Here is a 19184-nt window from a genome sequence, read left to right on the forward strand (position 1 = left end):
TCCCTCCATTTCACCTCTGCCAGAACCATATTTACACTAACAGGAGGTAGGATAGGCACATAAAGAATGACCTCCTAGAAGCAGGAGGTAAACCAACCGGGACCAAGACAAGCTTGGCGACTAAAGAGCTGGCTTCCTCGAGTTGGAGAGTGCGGACCATTGTCTCGCTCAATCACCGCCTCAGACTCTAGTACTGGATCGCCCTGATCAATAATGTAGAAGAGTGTCAGAGGACAGAGAAGAAATGCCTTACAGGAAAGGCGTGTCCTTATGCAGCAACCCGGGAGCCAGGAGCTGGGCTTTAGAGCCTGGGCTACAACTCCTCACTCTGGGCTCTTGTCTTAGAGAGGGGAGCAGATCCCTGGACATAGGAATCAGATACAGTGCCCTCCCCCCTTTTTAAGTGACTTTGGAAAAGTTAAGAGAAGAGGAAACTTGCAGTTGAGACCAAATGGGGCTGAGCAGAGTGTCTTTATCTGCCACCAGCCAAAGCCAGGAGGCAAAGGTGTTTGTTAGGACCCTAGGAAGTGGTATCTCCAGTCTGTCAAAGTTACTGGAAACGTGTGTGTGTGTGTGTGTGTGTGTGTGTGTGTGTGTGTGTGTGTGTGTGTGTGTTTTGGGGGGTGAGTCACAATGATGGAGAGGGGGGAGGTTAGAAAGAGCTGAGACATCTCCGGGAAACAGACAGATGTCAAATCCAAAAAACTAAAAACCACAAAGGCACAAGAGAAGGAAGCATCAAGAACTGGGACAGAAACAGAACCCGGGACCCAAGAGGATGAGAAGAAGAACAAGGATGGAAAGCCAGAGAAGGGTCATGCTTGTGCACTCGGAGAACTCTTTCTGAACAGGAACACAAGGGGGTGGGGGGAGAGAAGAAAGGAAGAAAAAGAAAGGAAAGGAAGGAAGGAAGAAAATAAAAGAAAGGGGGAGGCTAGAAGGAGGAAAAGGAAAGAGATGCTATTCTTTGCCCTGTTATCCAGCACAAAGGTTTGTGCTTGTACTAGGCAACTTTTCAAGGATGCTAACTAACCCTTCCTCAAAGCACCAAGTCACTAGCCCAGGGAAAGCCAAGCTCTCCCAGTAAGTTTAGGGGAACAGGAGGTAAGGGAGCCCTTCTCCCCCATTCAGGTTCTAAGATGGAAGGCCAGTGTATGGGGGGGGGGCGGCGGCGTGGCAGGCACGTATGTTGCTGTGCTGGCTTCGAGGGGACCTGAAGTGTTAAGGTACACCAGGTGTCCAGAAAGAGGCCAGGCTGGACCCCCGACAATAAAGAAATCCTGTCCCCCACCAGAAAACAGGAAAAGAGAATGAGGATCCTACACTTGGCTCCAGGCAGTCTCAAAGTGTACCAGTATCAAAGGGACTGAGATCCTAGGATCAAATCAGCCAGGATATCAGGCCTCCAAAGAGCCATTTCTGCCCTGTCAGGCTACCAAGAACTTCTCTTCCATGGAAAAGTTAACGTCTTGACTTCTCCCAAACTCATCCTGGGGGGGGGCAGTCCTCCAGGAGAAACTCCATGCCCTCCAGTCACCAAGATATCAGATATAGAGAGGCCTCCGACAGAATAAATCTGTGTGGTGAATAGGAGAGAAGGTTTAAGAGGACATAAGAGTGTAACAGTGTAACAGCATGTCTCACGGAGTCCAGCCAGACCTCACACAAGCAAAGGGACTTTCTAGAGCAGTTACCTAACTGCCAACCACTCTGCTTACTCCACATCCTTTCCCTCTCCCCCACCCTCCCTCTCTCTTAAATTTCAGATAAACACCATACGGTCACAAAAGGGTCAGTGTGTCTGTCCCCTTTAAAGTGTGATGCAGGAGGTGCCATAGGGAAAATGGAACATTGCAGAGGCGCCTTCCCGTTTCTCTGGCTTGCCGATGCCTGCTGGGACAGTTGGCTGAGGCGTGTAATCCCCTTCTCACCCACTCACCCCCACTTTTGAAGCCCCAGATCTCTTCTTTTGCCTCAGAAGCCGCTGGCATTACAGTGTTTTTAATCTTGTTCAAAATCCCAAGCCCTTATAGTGGGAAGTTAAAAAAAAAAAAAAATCCTACCGCCAAAAGCGAGAGAATATTTCTACTAAGGACAATGGGTTCCCATCTTTCACCCATTTCCCGATTTTGTTGAAAAGACTGGCTACGTTCAACCAAGGAGTTTACAAATAGAACCGGTCTACACCGAGGGTCAGCAGCTGGGGGCTCACGAGGGGGCTCGAGGCTGCTAACCTTGTAGCTTCTCCAGGAGGCCAGGCCTGCCACAAGCCTAAGCAAGACTCTGGCCAATGTTTAACCCTAATGCAGTGGCCACCAGGCCCCTTTTGTTTGTTCGCAAATTAATCACCCAGCGCAAGGCCGGCGCCAGAGTGGGTTTATCACCCACCAGGAGGGGGGCGCGGCGGGCACGTAACAACGAAGAAGAGTTCGCACCTTCCAGCTTTTGATCCTAGCTTCGCTGTGGCCTCCCTGGCAGAACACGAGCCTCCAGGGGCAGCGTCTGGGAGGTCAGTCGTAATTGGCGGAAGTTTGTAGACCATTAGCAACATGTAGACATTTTCGATTCTGAATCCCGCAAACTTTCCTCCACACCCCCGTCCTCCCCCTTTCCCTGGCGTACTGGAGTGAGGGCTGGAAGCCAGAGAAGTGGCAAACTGGGGTGACCCTAGGGTTAAGTTAGAGCTACAGTCAAAAATAGGCAACTGAAGGGTGTTTGTGTGTGGGGTGATGTGAGGGGTCAGAAATTGCTCTGGTTCCAACGCTGCAGCCAAAAAAGCAAGGCCAGATATTTGCATGCAAAGTCAGCGAGCTCGTATCGCGTTTGCAGAGCAGACACCTGAGGCCAGAACGCTGGGTACCGGTTGCCAAGGTCTCTCCGGCTAGCCTGTGGACCCTCGGGGCACCGCGTGGGTGACCAAGGGGTCAAACAGGCTGCAGTTGCACACTGTTTTCCTGCACTCCACGCGGGAGCGCATATTAACCGGCCCATGTCAGTAAAGCTGATCTGGGTTCTAGGGCGGCTCTGGAGAGAGTGGCTAGGCAACTGGAGGGGGGAGGAGGAGCCTTCTGCCTGCAGAGAATCCGCATTGACCCCGGTGGCCCGAGCTGAGAGGGCCCTGGCCTGGCCTCTTGCACTCCAGCAATCTGGAACAGGGCCTACCTAGGGAAGGGGTGTTGCGAACCACCGCCTTGGCTACCACCTCCTGTTTTTCCCTCGTTCTCCCTTCTCCACCGTGAGCACGCGAAAAGTCAGAGAAGGGGAAAGAAAGGGGGCGAGATGGCGGGTCACACCAAGTTCAGAGAATGACTCTATTCTCATTGGCCGCACCAGGGAAAGCTCAGGGCTGGCGCCAAACACTGTTAACCTTGTACATCAAAACACGTAAGACTGGAAAAGCTCGCGGCCTCAAACCGCCTTCCCTACCTGGGAGAAGGAACTGCCTATTCACCCAATAGCTGCTAGTTTGGACCTGCAGTTGGGAAAGGGGTCCTGCGCGAGGAGTTGGGGGAGGTCCCCAGGGGAAAAATCTAAGTGCAAATTGTCCACACGGAAACATTTAAAGCTTAATCTCTAGGCCCTGAAACTAACCTCCTTTCTGTTCCCTTTCCAAGCAAAAGTCTTGTCCCAGGAAAACTAAAAATTCTGCTAAGTTGCCCTCCATTTAAACTGGAATGTCCCAGTTCACCTCTACCCACAAACAAGGACTGTAGGTTTTGGGGGGGGAGGGGTGGGGGAGTCCTACAGGGTCACCCAACCAAAGTCTGATCAGTCAGTTGGCCTTCCTCCCCACCCTAGGATGGGGAGGAAGCGGGGACCGAAGTCTCCCGACATCTGGGGTAAGGGGGGGGGGACGTTTCACGGTTTGTTTTACAAATTCGCCCCCGACGTCTGCCACGATAAGTCCCCGGTGTAGAGAGGGAGCGGAGGCACCCAGAGATAAGTGTGATGCCTGAGGAAGATACGAGGCTGGTGCACCTCCCCCAAGCAGCTCTCCCAGCCCGGAGCGGCAGTTCCCCACCGAGCTGGCCCGGAGGTGAGGGCAAAAGCTCGCAGGAGACAGGCCCGCAGTCCCAGGCGTTCACTTGTTTCAGCTACTTCGTTCTCTCTACATCCACACCCCATCCAGGTGGAACACCGGTGTCCGCATCCGAATGGAAGAGGAGCTGGGCTCAAAAGGGTCAGTAAATACATTTTTAAAAAAGAAGAAAAGAAAGGAGCGAGCCGAGCGTAGACTGGGCCAGGCGCGCAGGCCTTGCATGCATTTGCGTGGTTTATTTTTCCGCGTGGGGGCTCGGTCTCAGTGTGTCGGCGCGCGTTCGGGCCCAGAATCCCAAGGGGCATTTGGGTCTCTGCACGTGGCTGCGGGTGAGGAGCACGCAGCGGGCAGAAAGATCGGTGGGATCCCCTGCGCTAGTGGCTCGGGAATCCAAAGGACCCGGGCGCACGAGCTAGAGGATCTGACTCAGAGGTGGCTGGGCGGTTCCACGTGGGGCTCCCTCCAGAGCTACGCGAGCTTGGAGCTTTTGTTAAGGCTTATTGGCTGAAAGAGAGGCTCGGCGGTCGGCTCGGCTAGCCCGGGGCCCGGGAAAGGGAAGAAGCTGCAGATCTGCACAAGAGAAGCGGCCGCAGGCTTGAGCTGTAGCGCTCGGAGCGCGCGAGAGGCGAGCGCCCCTGCCCGGCGCCTCGGAAGCCGGGCAGGCTGCCTGGCTCCCGCCCTCGCTCCCTCCCCCTTCCTCCCTGGCCCAGCCTCCTCCCCGGATCCCAGGGCTTGGATGGCTGAGGCCTTTCAGACGTGGGCTGAGCTGAGGAGCTGGGGCGAGCTCTCAGGCTGCTGCGAACTCTCTTCTGGATCAGCCACCTAGAGGCGACTTTGGTGAGCGCGCGGCGCCCTGGTGGCTCCCCGCCCTCCCCTCTGATCATGTTGACATAAACGCAGGACAGGCCGTAGTACCGAGCGGCGCAGCGACGTTCCAGTTTCCGACACCTTCTTTTTATAACTCGGCTCTATTCCCCCAGCACTCGACCTGTGAAAACCACGCCTATGCAGCCACACAATTGGTCCGAAAGCGTCAAAGAGCCAATCAACAAGCCTCGGGCTCCCGCAGCCCACAGCGCAGCCCGACCGTCCAGAGCCGCCGAGCAGACGCCCGGGGAATTCTAGAGGCGGAGGAGGGTGGCGAGGTGCTCGCTCGCTCTCTTTCTCTCTCTCCCTCCCTCCACTTGCCTACTCCAGCTCCCAATCACTCCTCTCTCTTCCCTTTTTACTATTTTTTTTTTTGCACCCGTCTTCTTGATCCTCCCTCGCCCTGCGTGCCCGGACGCTGATTTTTTTTTAATTTATTATTTTTAGGAAAGCGATTTCGCTCACGTTTTTTTAGCACAAGGAAGACAGCCGGGTCCCCGAGGCAGAAGATCGCAGGCACCATTCGCTCGCCACCCAGACACTGTGCGCAGCCCGGAGCCAGAGAGGAGGATCGCGAACCGAAGCCAGCTTCGCAATTCGAGTTTTGAAAGCGCCGCTGGAAAGGGGCTTAAATCGCTCTTTTTTTTTTTTTTTTTTTTTTTTTTTTTTTTTTTTAAAGGAGAGACTTTTCCTCCCCCCTTGATCTCGCTGCCTGTGAAAGCCAGAGTCTAGCTCAACTAAGACGCCTCCTGCGAGAAAGCCAGAGAAGAGCTAGGGGGCGGGGGAAGGAGTCGGAAAAAAAAAAAAGGTTTAAAAAAAAAAAGTCTCCGAGAACCTTGCGCTTTGGCAACAAAGAGCGTGGGAGCCGGGGAGCCACCCCGGGAAAGGGCTGCAGTGTCTATTTCCAGCTAAGCCACAGGGCTCGGGCGCCAGTCGAGCCCCTGCTTGCTGCTTGCCCTACTGAAACCGACTTCCAGGAGCGGCTTTTCCAACACACTCCAGTCACCAGGACAGCCCCTGCAGCGGCTATGTCTCCCGATCTGTCGCCGCCTTGTCCTCTTTAAAAGCGGCGTTCTCTTTCTCCGAAAGACACTTTCCCCCCGCCCTTTCAAACGCTTTATTTGTAATTTGCCCCTCTTTTTTTATTATTATTTTAAACAAAACTATGCGTCGCTGTTGAATTTTTTAATTATTATTTTTGAAAAGCAACAACAAAAGCGGAGCCAAGCCAGCAGCTGCGGACTGGTTCCCTGTCTGGAGTGGATGAGCCTCTCCATGAGAGATCCGGTTATCCCTGGGACAAGCATGGCCTATCATCCCTTCCTACCTCACCGGGCGCCGGACTTCGCCATGAGCGCGGTACTGGGCCACCAGCCGCCTTTCTTCCCCGCGCTAACGCTGCCTCCCAACGGCGCCGCGGCGCTCTCGCTCCCCGGAGCTCTGGCCAAGCCCATCATGGATCAGTTAGTGGGGGCTGCCGAGACCGGCATCCCTTTCTCATCCCTGGGACCCCAGGCACATCTGAGGCCTCTGAAGACCATGGAACCCGAAGAAGACGTAGAAGATGACCCCAAGGTGCACCTGGAGGCCAAGGAACTTTGGGACCAGTTTCACAAGCGGGGTACAGAGATGGTCATCACGAAGTCAGGAAGGTAAGTAAGTAATCAGTGGGGACCCCCTCCCCCAAAACCATCTGAAAATTTTCACATCTCTTTTGTCTGACTCTTAGAACAGTAGATTCTGGCTGACTGTTGATGTTTGAAACGAAAACTTCCTGTCCCCCCAAATATGCGGAGACTCCAGGGCCCTGCCTTAAGGGTCAGGAAGTTTCAGCCTACCCGGGCCCTCTGCATGTTTCCTAGGGACTCGTATCCGGGGGTTCCTTACAGAATACAGGGTGTTTTCCATTGAAGGAGACCGCGCACTCGACTTCTGCAGCATTTGAGAAAAACCACCTTGCCGCAGGAAGCCCGTTTGTGAAGCCATTCTGAAATATCTTTTTTTTTTTTTTCTGTTTAGTTTTGTCTGTTGGATTTTATTTCCCAGGACAGACCTTAAAAGCCCCTCTTAGACAGCAGTGGGAGACCCTGGAGAATTCCGAAGGCCCTTTCTACTCTTCAGCCTTGTTCCTGGGGCTGAAGTGGGGGCCCTAAGCCTGACCGGAGTGAGACAGGGAAATCAGTGGAAGAGGGGAGGACCTTTGAGTTTCTTTCCCGTTGCCATCTCCAAAGTCTGCAAGAACAGGGAAAGCGGAGCAGGCAATTTTTACAATTAAGGTTATGTGTGTAGCCCAGACGAACCCCTGAAAGAATGCACCTTGTGTTTGAATATTGTTACCACTTTATGTAACGTTTAGTGCCCTTGCCTGACCGAAACAAGCCTATTAAGGACTAGTGTTTAAAACCACCGATTTAAGAAAAAAAACAAAAACAAAAACAAAACCAGAGGTAGGTAGCATTAAGGTTTATCAAGATACCAGTTGGAAGGGCATGAAAATAAAACCCCCGCTTTCAGTCTCCTTCCAAGCTACTTGAGGCCAAAGTTTGGCACGGGATCGTTTTCCAAGCCACAAGACATTTAGTCGGGTTTTCATAACCGGGCACTTCCTTTTAAGTCAAAAGTACAGAAAGCCAGCACTTCTGTGAAATTAAACAGCAGAGCCTTGCAATGGCCTACAGAGTAGAGGAATGCGGTTTATAGCTTAAATCACGGATGGGTTACCAGGCCCGGACGCTAGCCTGGCTTCCACCTCGGCTCTGAGAGCTCACTCTAACAGGCACACAGTTCGCCAGCCTCGGTCCATAAGTGAGCATTTATTTCCTCGATAAGTTTTAATGTTTTCTCATCAGCCAGCTGGTGGAAAATCCATACCTTTATTAACCCCGGGTTCTTAGAACCCTGCTTCCAGTTGTTTCAGGAAAGAAGAAGAAAAAAAAAAACTTAAGCAAGAATCCATCCCTCTTTATAAGAGGGCAATCTAAACAGCCACATAGACAAACATGTTTTTGTTTTTTGTTGTTGTTTTTTTCCTTTAAAGAAATAGTAGATCCTCTTAGAGGAGGTTGCTTTAATTAATTTGATTTGAGGCTTGGGATAAAAAAATGAGATATTGAGCAGTTTTCATGTTAGTGTGGAAGTAAACAATTTTGCTTGCAGTTGCCTTACAGACAGACTCCCTGGTCCCAGCAGAAAGCATTAAGCTTTTAGAGGTTCTGAGGCATTTACGGGGGGGGGGGGCGGCCTTATTTATGTATTTGCCTTTTTTCTGTGCTTTTGTAGGCGAATGTTCCCTCCATTTAAAGTGAGGTGCTCTGGACTGGATAAAAAGGCCAAGTATATTTTATTGATGGACATTATAGCTGCTGACGACTGTCGATATAAATTTCACAATTCTCGGTGGATGGTGGCCGGTAAGGCAGACCCCGAAATGCCAAAGAGAATGTATATCCACCCGGACAGCCCCGCTACGGGGGAGCAATGGATGTCCAAAGTCGTCACTTTCCACAAACTGAAACTCACCAACAACATATCGGATAAACACGGATTTGTAAGTTTCATTGACTATCATCAGTAAAGACTCTCTCAGGGAGGGCTGGTGTCCTGGTAAACTCAGAATTTGGGCCCAGACTCCTCTCTGCCTGCTGGTTGCTACACATAGCCAACTTTGTTAAATTTGCAACCTAGTTGCAGAGTGGATTGGGGGCGGGGTGGGGGGGTGTTGCTTCCTGGATATGGAAAGCTGGATAGTCTAGAAGAATCTACCCCGGAATAAGTGTAGAGTAATCCTAAGAATAAAAAGTTGTGAATCGATTTGTAAAGTTTTGAATGTGGACAAACAGGGCTTGTTTTGCTTACAAACAATTTATTTTACTTCTTTCAAATCAGCCATGTTATTTCTTGGGAAAGTTGAATGTTCAAAGCCTTGACCGTGTTGTTTCTGAGGAGGCTGTGAATACATTTTTGAAAGTGTATTTTCTTTGGCTAAAAGCGATTTGGGCCTTGGTGAAAAAGTCAGACGGAATAGGAACAAACTTAAATCTTTGGCGTTAAACAAAATATGATGGTGTGTGTGTGTGTGTGTGTGTGTGTGTTGGGAGCGCCTAAGGATTCCCCCCCCCCAGTACTTCAGTGTGCCTAGGGACTTAGAGAAAGACTTGGGTTGCCTGTGAAAGTCAGGCCAGGGGACCTTTGCCTGCCCTCACTGCCCCTCCCCAACATTTCAATAGAATAAACAGTGATAAGCGAAGAATAAGCAGAAAGATTAGGCCCAGGAAGACGTGAATGGCTCGGAAATATCTAAAGCGGACAGGGACTGCATTTGAAACCCTTGATTTGATTAGGGCATAAATATTCCTCTCTAGAGCTCTGCCTCTCAAGGCCTTAAGTGGATTGGGCTTGTCAATTAGTGGGCGCTTAAAGTACTGAATCATTTTGTAAATTAAAATGCATGTTTTTCTCTATCTTTTAAGACTTTGGCCTTCCCAAGCGATCATGCAACGTGGCAGGGGAATTATAGTTTTGGGACCCAGGTAGGCTAGGGTTCAAGGTACTAATGAACTTGTAGATGGTGAGGGTGGGGTTGGGGGGGACAGGAATTCGGCCAAGGAACAATTTTGGTGTCTCCAGAAGATAACATCTGTGGAGTGAAACGTACCCAAGGATGGGCTTTGGTCCCAGCAGTGGGGACGAGAGAGATGTCGGCTTTGGCAGGGGAAATGAGGTTGTCATTTTTCCCGTGAGTTTTTTTCCCTTCTCCTTTGATGTGTGTGCCCCTTTCCCTTCTTCTACAGACTATACTAAACTCTATGCATAAGTACCAGCCGCGGTTCCACATCGTCAGAGCCAACGATATCCTGAAACTGCCTTACAGTACTTTTCGAACCTACCTGTTCCCGGAAACAGAATTCATTGCCGTTACTGCCTATCAGAATGACAAGGTAACCACCTTACTGGGCTTGCTCGCTGTCAGGGCCTTGGGCAGAGAGTCTGGAATTTTCTCGGGTGACTGACTCTACGTTCTGGGGGGAGAGGAGGCTTGTTTCCTTTCGAAGGGGAGGCACTGAGCTCTAAGCTGGGAATCTGATGCTTGTTGTATTAGAAATTGCTGTTCCAATCTCAACCTGGTCCCTGGGGCTTAGGTTTGTCTCCTGGTGTTTCTTAGCTCATTCTCTTCAGGAGGAAGGATCATATATATATATATATATATATATATATATATATATATATATGAACCAGCTAGCAGTTTAAGGTAAAAAGCATCTGGGATCTGGATGGAATAAGTAGAGAGGGTCTCTCCCCTCATAGCCAGAGATCCTAAATAGATGATTTGTTTTATGCTGGTGTGTGTGGGTGTGTGTGTACTGACGCCCTGATACAGGGTTCTGTTAATTGAGCTATCTGAGGTTTAAAAGTGGATGTAGTCACCAGAGCATCTTAGTTTTTGTCCCTCAGACCTGGGGCTGGGGATTCGGAAAGGCTGCCAGATGAGGCCACACCTGGAATCTGGCAGTTCTCCTGGCCTGAACATGGGGGGGGGGGACTGAACACAGAGTCCCAAAGAAGAGTCATCATCGTCATCGGTGACTCACTCTGTGTGCAGCTTGGCAATTGTGGACAGGTGGGGAGGGGTTGAGGACCCTCTGTGGAACTTCACTTGAGCCCTGGACCTCAGGGAAAGTCCACTTCACCTGGCAGCTCCTTGTACTTTGAACTTGTGGCCACTGGCCCTGGCCCCTGGACACTGATCCTTACCTTTGCTAGTCACCATCTGCTCTTCTGTTGGCCTCTAGCAGAACCTACTGTATGGGCTCCATTAAATAACAGAACCCCAAACCAATAGCACAGGTTCCCACCTCCTCCTCCTCCTCCTCCTCCTCCTCCTTGTAACAGGATAGTTTTTCTACCAAGAGAGGAAGTTTTAAAGATAGCAATCTGCAAAATGCAGGCTCCTCTAGACCCAGAGTCCTGTGAATGTTATATCAATTAAGTTCTTTCTTTAATGACTTTTAAAAAAAAAATCAGAATCTGGGGGTCCTTCTCTACCTAATGGTGGTGGTGGTGGTGGTGTTAAAAAAGGAAAGAAAGAAACAATCAAGCAAGAATCATAACATAAATGAAAACAAATATCACCAGTGCCATTCCTTCTTAAACCTGTAAAAATCCTGGGTATGATAATTCCCTCAACTCCGTTCATGCCTGGGGGTTGGGGGGGTGTCACTCTAGTGTAAGGTAATGAAACCCAATAATTAATTAGATTCACAGAAAAGGTTTTGGTGTGTATATATAGGATGTGTGTGTGTGTGTGTGTGTGTGCTTATACATACGTGTATGTGATGGGAGGTTGGTAAGGAGCCGGAAGTGGTATTTTAACACACTTTATAATTAATCGAGATGCATTAAAAAAAAAAAACAAACAGTAGCCTACTAACTCAGATGTATAGGCTGTGCCTCTTGGCTGTTTTGGGATAGTCTCATTTCTAAATCTAAACTGTCTAAGGGAAGGAATTTCTACAGATAATATTGGTGTGGAATCCTTGCTTGGCTCCCAGGACATGTGTAGATTGCTACAGTCTCTTTTGATGCTTCAGCCTCTCCCTCAACCCTGGGACCCTCAGGGCAGTCGCATTTATAGAGGAAGACTGAGGAGCTGGGGTGAGGGGGCACGTTTAGAACATTCTAGAAAGTGAAGCTAATGTCTGTCTTGCTTGTGTGTCTCCTCTAGATAACTCAGTTAAAGATAGACAACAATCCTTTTGCAAAGGGTTTTCGAGACACTGGCAATGGCAGGAGAGAAAAAAGGTAAGCAAGCGCTGACTTTTAGGGGATAATTGAGGGAAACTTTTCCTGGGCTCAGACTCTGAAGACTTATAAAGAAGTGGAGGTGCAAGATAATGTGGATTGAGAAGAACAGGAGGGTGTCAGCTCCATAGTGGCCCAGGTAGAGAGCATTTTATGCTTCCTACACTGGAGTTCTGACTACAAAAGGGTCTCAGAGGGAACAGATAACTATTAATCATTAGTTTGGCATTCTTCCTGAGCAAGACCCGAGAAGAGATCAAGCTGTTCACAGGTTCTTCTAGGGTCCTTGCAACCTTAAGGCCCCTTGAGGAGTCTAGAGCATCGTACCCCCCTCCTTCATGGGTCTCTGCATCAGTTTTTGTCTTTGCTTTAAATAAACAGCTGGACATTATAGACAATGCTCATGCACCCTTTTCAAAGATTTTTCTACAAAGCAGAAAATTCTGTACCAACTTTTAAACGTTATCACCTTGGGTCTGAGCAGTAAAAAAAAATAATAATTTCTAAGCTGGGCCTGGGAATGTACACCTTTAATTCCAGCAGAGGCAGGTGGATCTCTGAGTTCATAAGGCCAGCCTGGTGGGTCTACGGACCAAGCTATCACCGAGAAACACTTGTCTTGGAAACAAAAATAATTCCTAACATGGAAACAACCCTAAGCTCCCGTTAATGTGTTAGTAGGCTGATTGTAGTTGGGTATGTCATGTAATGAATGTTTCCTGCTCATCTTAGCATCTCTACTGTAAGGCCAGCAGTTGACTGTCCCCAGCCAACTCTAGCCTCTGTCCTGAGGTTTTAAACAAATGGTCCAAGCCAAGTTTTTTTTTTTCCCCCTAATGTATAGTCCTCCCAGTTAAGCAGGCAAGAACAAAGCTGGGGTCTGTTTTCTGTTGCCACCCCGGGGTCAGAACATGTCCCAGGGTTCCTACTGGGTGGTGGGGTGAGGTGTGTGCCAGTCAGGAAAAGTGGGAGGAAGAAACAAAGAAGGTGCCATTCTCTAACGATGGGTGGGGGCCCCCTGTGACAGAAAGCAGCTCACCCTGCAGTCCATGAGAGTGTTTGATGAGAGGCACAAGAAAGAGACTGGGACTTCGGATGAGTCCTCCAGCGAGCAGGCAGCCTTCAACTGCTTTGCCCAGGCCTCCTCTCCTGCTGTCTCCATTGTGGGGACATCCAACCTCAAAGGTAAGTCTGGCCTTCTCTGCCTTCATGGGACTCAGGGGCTTCTTGGCCCCGGGGCTTTCTTTAGGCGTTAAGGAAGGACCTGAACCAGCAGGCTCACTTTAGATGGCAGGCCTTTCTAGAATCTGCAGACATGGCATTTGAAGTGGGGATAGCATAGGAAACCTAGGAACACCTTCCCCCCCACCCCCACAATCTTATTTGGCTGGTGTGTGTGTGTGTGTGTGTGTGTGTGTGTGTGCATGCATGTGTATGTGTGTCCACGTCCTCTTGGCAAGGCAGTTTTACAAAGCACCTGAAGCACCTCTCCCTCTGTCCTTCTATCTCTGTCTGTCCAAACTATCTTTGTTCCCTTCTGCCCTCCTTCCAGCCATCAGTATCCAGTTGAATTCTGGGTGGGTCTGGGTTGTGCAGGGTCTGTTGAAGGCCTGTGTCCTCAACCACCTGGTACCTAGGGAGGTTGGAGAAGAAAAGGCACAACCCCTGGGGGTCAGCTTTGGGGAGGTAGGGTAGGAATAGAAAACGCTGTTTGACTCCTGAGCCAGTTTTCTGTTTAAAGAACAAGAGGCATTTATTTAGAAAGAAAGCTCTGGACAGGAAGAAAGAAGAAACCTTTTTTTTTTTAATGTCATCAATCCATTTATGTTTTTAACATAAAGTCAGGTTCAATTTTCTTTTTTCCCTGGTCAGGGAGGACACCCACAGAGGAGGGTGTGGTGGAAGAGAGATGTAAATAAATAAATAAATAGAATAGAGTAGAATATCTGATTGTCCCACCATGAAACTTTGTAGGAACAGAGGCACGCACAGAAGGCTCCTGGAGAGGGCGTTTAGTTTCTGCCCAGTGCCCATTCCTATGCTAGGGTTCATTCCAAACAAATCCTCCCCAAATTATTCACAAATTTGTGGAAGCGCCTGACCTCTGTTGTCCCCCCACGCCAAAGACTTTGAAGGTAACAGGAAACTACTCCTGCAGAGTTCTGAGGTCATGGGTTTAGTCCTTAAGAAAAAAAAAAAAAGCGAATTTGCAATCCAATAGAGAGATGCTAGAGAAAGCTTTGGCTCTTAGCAGCTGGTCTTTCTGGTTTTGTTTTAAAGTAGAATCATTACAATAAGAAAAGCTGCCAGTTGGGGGCCTGGCTGGAGAAGGTTGAACCCTTGTGATTCCTTCTGAAAGTGTAAAGGTGTTATATCAACATTATCATCATCCCATTTTACAGACTGGGAAAATGAAGGCTGGGAGTGGTGCAGGCAAGATTACACAGCCAATAAACTGCCCAGTGGGGAGTCATGTTCTTGAGATACTTTCACTCTGTAGTCCAGGCTGTCCCCTTGTCTCAGACGCCCAAGTGTTGGCATGCCAAGCTTCGCTCCATGGTGCTGGGCTGGGAGGTGGGGTTTAAACCAGGAAACGAGATTGACCATCGGTTCCCTTGGCCTTTTTCCTCTCCTCCCCAAGATCTGTGTCCCAGCGAAGCCGAGAGTGACGCCGAGGCTGAGAGCAAGGAGGAGCACGGCCCCGAGGCCTGCGACGCAGCCAAGATTTCCACCACCACGGCCGAGGAGCCAGGCCGTGACAAGGGCAGCCCGGCCACCAGGGCGCAGCTGTTCCCCGCGGAACCCAGCCGGGCCCGCGACACCGCGCGTCTGGACAAGGCATCGCCAGACTCGCGCCACAGCCCGGCCACCATCTCATCCAGCACGCGCGTTCCGGGAGCGGATGAACGCAGGAGTCCCGGGCGCGAGGGTCCAGTCGCCGCCACCAAAGTGGATGAGGCGCGCGCAATGCCTGCCAAGGATACCTTCGCTCCACTGTCGGTGCAGACAGACGCCACCGCGCACCTAGCGCAGGGGCCCCTCCCGGGCTTGGGTTTCGCCCCAGGCCTAGCCGGCCAGCAGTTCTTCAACGGGCACCCGCTCTTCCTGCACCCGGGCCAGTTCGCCATGGGCGGCGCCTTCTCTAGCATGGCTGCAGGCATGGGGCCCCTGCTGGCCACAGTATCCGGAGCATCCACCGGCGTCTCAGGTCTAGAATCCACAGCCATGGCCTCAGCTGCCGCAGCGCAGGGACTGTCTGGGGCGTCGGCTGCCACTCTGCCCTTCCACCTCCAACAACACGTTCTGGCCTCCCAGGTATTGCTTCCTGCCTGCCCGCCCATCACCGGTCCAAGCCAGCCTCAGTCCCACTCCCTTGACTAGGAGTGTTAGCTGTGATCCGAGCTAGTAACTATTAGAATATTTTATTGACCCTCAGCGGGGTGTAGCACCTATCTCGCTGAGCCACCGTGAAACCTCCCCTTCCCCCTCCCAGTTCCTTTTAAAATTGCTTCCTGTAAATTAGGCTGTGAATAGCTTAGCTCCACACTATTAGCTTTGTAACAAGTTTGGCTCATTTGATGTATCAGTATCATCTCTGATCCAGAGAGGCTGAATCCCTTGGCTAAGGTCACACAGCTGGTCTCTTGGTGGAGCAGAGCCTCAGATGAGCTGACTCTCAGGGACCTCTTCCAGCCAACTTGGTTCTCTGGAGGCTCATAGCCACTATTACCACGTCCCACAACCCCAGGAGAGGCTTGAGGTGTGGGGAAGAAAAGTCACTGATTCCCTGGGTGAGAATTTGGTCTGGAGTGAGCAAGCCTTCTTGCTAGTTCAAAGCCTTTCTTCTCCACCCGACTCCCAAACAGCCCAGCCTATCTCCAAAGGGTTAATGGGTTGCATACACGTGGGAAATGTCAAAGAAGGGAGGGGCTGGCAAGCCTGTGTGTGTGTGTGTGTGTGTGTGTGTGTGTGTGTGTTTCAGACAGCTGTGCCTGTGCGAGGAAAGTGCTCGCTCAGGAGAAGGCTCTGAACCCAATGGGAAGCCTCTCTGGTCCCCCCACCCCGACATTTTGTTTTGTCTGAGCATATTCGTCTCCCTTGCCTGAGCCAAAAGGCACAGGGTCCTCATTGGAAGAGGATGGAGCTGAGAAAAAGGGCTAGCCTCTACCTTACCACCAACCCTACCTCACTGCACTGCCCCGCCCTCCTCCCCCACCCCAAGACAGGCAGGTGACAGGTGGAGAAAGGGCAGCCAGAACAGACTAGTCTAGTGGCATCAGGTAAAAGACACACCCAGGGCTCTTGCATTCAAATTCTGCTTCTGTTTGGCCTTTTTGCCCCACCCTCTGATGTGCCTCAGTATCCCACCTGGAAACTAACCTTGGAGGCTGGGCTCTTGCTATCTTAATAAGTAACACCTTTTTTACCCCACCCCCGACCCACCCAATTTCACATCATTCTTATTTTGTCTAACTTGGGAAAGATCTAGAGGAGAGAATGGAGGATTCTAAGATACTGTGCTCACCAGAGTTTAACTCTTCTAGCCTCTTTGGTGGAAGCTCTCGCTGAGGCCACTCAACAGGTGCAGCTGCTCGCCCTCCTGGGAACTTGTTAACAGCCCCGAGGGTCAGGCACCATAGATGACACATTGTGGAAGATTTAATAGCCAAGGAACTCTCCAGTCTATTAACCCCTTAGTTTAGCATGCAACCCTGGAAAAGTATTGTCCCTCAACTCCTCCAAAACAGGTGGTTTTCCCCAGATAGCAGGCAGTGGAGGAGAAGGGTCCCCAACTCTCTGACTCCCTATGTTTCTTCTCTCTCTTCCCCAGGGCTTGGCTATGTCGCCTTTCGGGAGCCTGTTTCCTTACCCCTACACATACATGGCTGCAGCAGCTGCAGCCTCCACCGCGGCCGCCTCCAGCTCCGTGCACCGCCACCCGTTCCTCAATTTGAACAGCATGCGCCCCAGGCTGCGTTACAGCCCCTATTCCATCCCTGTCCCAGTGCCGGATAGCAGCAGTTTGCTGGCCACGGCTTTACCATCCATGGCTTCCGCCGCGGGGCCCCTAGACGGCAAAGCGGCCGCCCTGGCAGCCAGCCCAGCCTCGGTGGCTGTGGACTCGGGGTCGGAACTGAACAGCCGCTCGTCCACGCTGTCCTCCGGCTCAGTGTCCCTGTCACCCAAACTCTGCTCCGAGAAGGAGGCGGCTACCAGCGAACTGCAGAGTATCCAGAGGCTGGTCAGTGGCTTGGAAGCCAAGCCAGACAGGTCCTGCAGCGGGTCCCCTTAAAAACAAAAACAAAACAAAAAAAAACAAAAACGCCCCCTTCCCCAAGGTCTCTCCATTCCAGTTTGGTCAAATCTGCCAGTGCACTTTGTTAGATGTAAAATAAACCACGGGCCTTCCACATGGGGTGACCCCCCCCATCCCTTTCAGTTTTGTCTGGGAAGGAACACTACAGTCTTTCCAGAGACCATGCAAGAGACCACAGGCCCTGCCATCATGGGCTCTGGAACCAGGCTGCTGTTGCATTGAAACGCGGGACTGAGGGGGCGGGAGGAGTGGTGGCAAACCAGGCTTTTTGTGTCTAGAGCGACTTCTGCGCAGGCTGGTGTGGAAATTGGGGCTGAAGAACAAGCTAGCCAGGCCAGCCAGGAGCGCGGGTCTTTGAGAGACTTCGCCGGAATCTTTTCCCCTTCGTGTGTCTAGTGGAAACATTCCCCCCTCCTAAACAAACTAACAAAACCAATATGGAGGGGGGGGATGAAGTCCCGTGGAACTGTCTATGAAGACTGAAACTCACCAATTGCTGAGTACTTTCGTTGGGGCAGGGAGAGGAGGGGCCTTATCTTTGCCCCGTCTATATTAAAGGAATCCTCTGTCTTTTTTTTTTTTTTTTTTTAAATATTGTGATGTTTTAAGAGCCGATGCTGGCTTCTTTTTTGCATGTTACAGTTTTCTGGGTTTTATTTTGGCTCCCCCCCCCTTTTTTACAGTAAAACAACGGAAGTCCCATTATCAACCTTGCTCAAGGCGGCAACCGGGAGGAAGGGGGGTAAAAGGGGCAGCTACGGGCATGAAACTGAGTTGATTTTTATCTGAGCGCTTGTAGAGGGGCTTCGTGTGCCTGTTGGACCATTAGTTCTTTTAACTGTATATGCAATAACAAGGTTTTAAAAGATAATAATAAAGAGGAAACACGACTATTGGACAAAGTATTTATGTAATTATTTGATATCTCTTGTAAATAGGTGGAATATGACTGCTCAGAAAGTTAAACTTTAATTTATTGAATTGTACATAGCTGAATGTAAATAGGAGCGTGTCTGTCAGGTTTTATTCTTGTTTTGCCTTTTGGGTCTTATTTCCAGGTCAGGAGATGACAAATCCACACTAGCAAGCCTAAGCATCTTTATTCACATCTCCATGCTTTCAAGTAGAGCTGGCTGCAAAGTTTTGTTTTTTGTTTTTGTTTTAATGTCCAAGAGCTGATGGAGGGGATGGGGTTGGAGTACTCTTAACTATTTTCACCAAAATTGGGGAGGTAATGGCCCTTCTGGGCTCCACTTGAAATTCCCTAAACTCTTGACATCCCCAGAGGGGTTGAGATTGTTGGGGGGGGGGCGGCCATAGAACCTTCCTAATTTTTCATAGACTGTGGCATCTTACTAACCCATGTGAGGTTTTCATTGTTCATCTTTATGGTGTTTTGGATTGGTATATGGAGAGGGACTTGGTTCAACTGACCATGAAAGGCAAAACAAAACAAAAAAAATTAAAAAAAAACAAAAAACATAAAAAACAAACAAAAAGGAGTAAGTATTTTGTGTTTAGTCTTTGATGAGTTTTCTGTAATTCTCCCCCCTCTTTAAAAACATCACTGAAATTTCAATAAATTTTTATTGAAATGAGTTTTGAAGTTGTGGTAATGATTTCTTCAAGAGTTGTCTTTCAGAGCCTGACAGAAGAGGACGATCTGCTAACTTCGTCTCTTTAAATAATAATTAAGACCACCCCCACCCCTCCCAGCAACCTAAAATGAAATGTCACTCAAGTTAAAAGGCTGAAAACAAGGCCCCTTGCTCTGCTCTAGTGAAGGGGGCCACATTTGATTTGAAAATATTTTCCCTTTAATTGAGGGAGCAGAACGGGAGAGGAGAAGGCCTGATTAGGTTTCCTAAAGAGGAACTTCATATACTTCAGTTTTAATGGGAGAAGATTTTTGCCCTGTGTTCAAAGTCGGCTTCCCCCCCCCACGCCCCCCGCCAGGAATCCGACCGGAAATAAGAGCTAGGAGGGGTTTTTGCTTTTAATTCGTTTTTCCCTTTTCTGACATGGATCACAAAACAAAATAAATAAAGTCCGCTACACCCACGGAACCTAGCACAGGAAAAGACCAAACAGACCCCCCCCCCTTACCCATGGACATTCAGGGCTGTGGGTAAGGCCCAGGAACGGACTCCACAGTGACAGAGG

General features: G+C 50.0%; 1 protein-coding gene across 4 annotated transcripts; it reads left to right on the forward strand.

Moving 5' to 3' along the window:
- Window positions 1-4094: 4094 nt before the first annotated feature.
- Window positions 4095-18619, forward strand: Tbx3 (T-box transcription factor 3). 4 transcript variants are annotated; one of them, XM_021186912.2, is made up of 10 exons: window positions 4095-4180; window positions 5020-5184; window positions 5354-6558; window positions 8186-8453; window positions 9376-9435; window positions 9697-9843; window positions 11628-11704; window positions 12732-12889; window positions 14346-15019; window positions 16536-18619. In XM_021186912.2, the coding sequence occupies exons 3-10, from the start codon at window positions 6170-6172 to the stop codon at window positions 16995-16997; spliced, it is 2235 nt and encodes a 744-aa protein (XP_021042571.1). In that variant the 5' UTR covers window positions 4095-4180; window positions 5020-5184; window positions 5354-6169; the 3' UTR covers window positions 16998-18619. The 4 variants fall into 4 exon arrangements, with proteins under 4 accessions (XP_021042571.1, XP_029389656.1, XP_029389655.1 ...); XM_029533796.1 differs by having other exon boundaries at window positions 5020-6558; XM_029533795.1 differs by lacking the exon at window positions 4095-4180 and having other exon boundaries at window positions 4802-6558.
- The last annotated feature ends 565 nt before the right edge of the window (window positions 18620-19184 follow it).

Source organism: Mus pahari, chromosome 23 (assembly GCF_900095145.1).
Source record: "Mus pahari chromosome 23, PAHARI_EIJ_v1.1, whole genome shotgun sequence".
NCBI classification, from domain to species: Eukaryota; Metazoa; Chordata; class Mammalia; order Rodentia; family Muridae; genus Mus; species Mus pahari.

What these genes read in the sequence shown, in the direction of transcription:
- Tbx3 (XM_029533796.1), top strand. Translation starts at nt 6,170, where the DNA reads ATGAGCCTCTCCATGAGAGATCCGGTTATCCCTGGGACAAGCATGGCC. An exon ending in GGGGACATCCAACCTCAAAG is followed by an intron (nt 12,890 to 14,345) that starts GTAAGTCTGGCC and finishes CTCCTCCCCAAG; the next exon opens with ATCTGTGTCCCAGCGAAGCC. An exon ending in AACACGTTCTGGCCTCCCAG is followed by an intron (nt 15,020 to 16,535) that starts GTATTGCTTCCT and finishes TCTCTTCCCCAG; the next exon opens with GGCTTGGCTATGTCGCCTTT.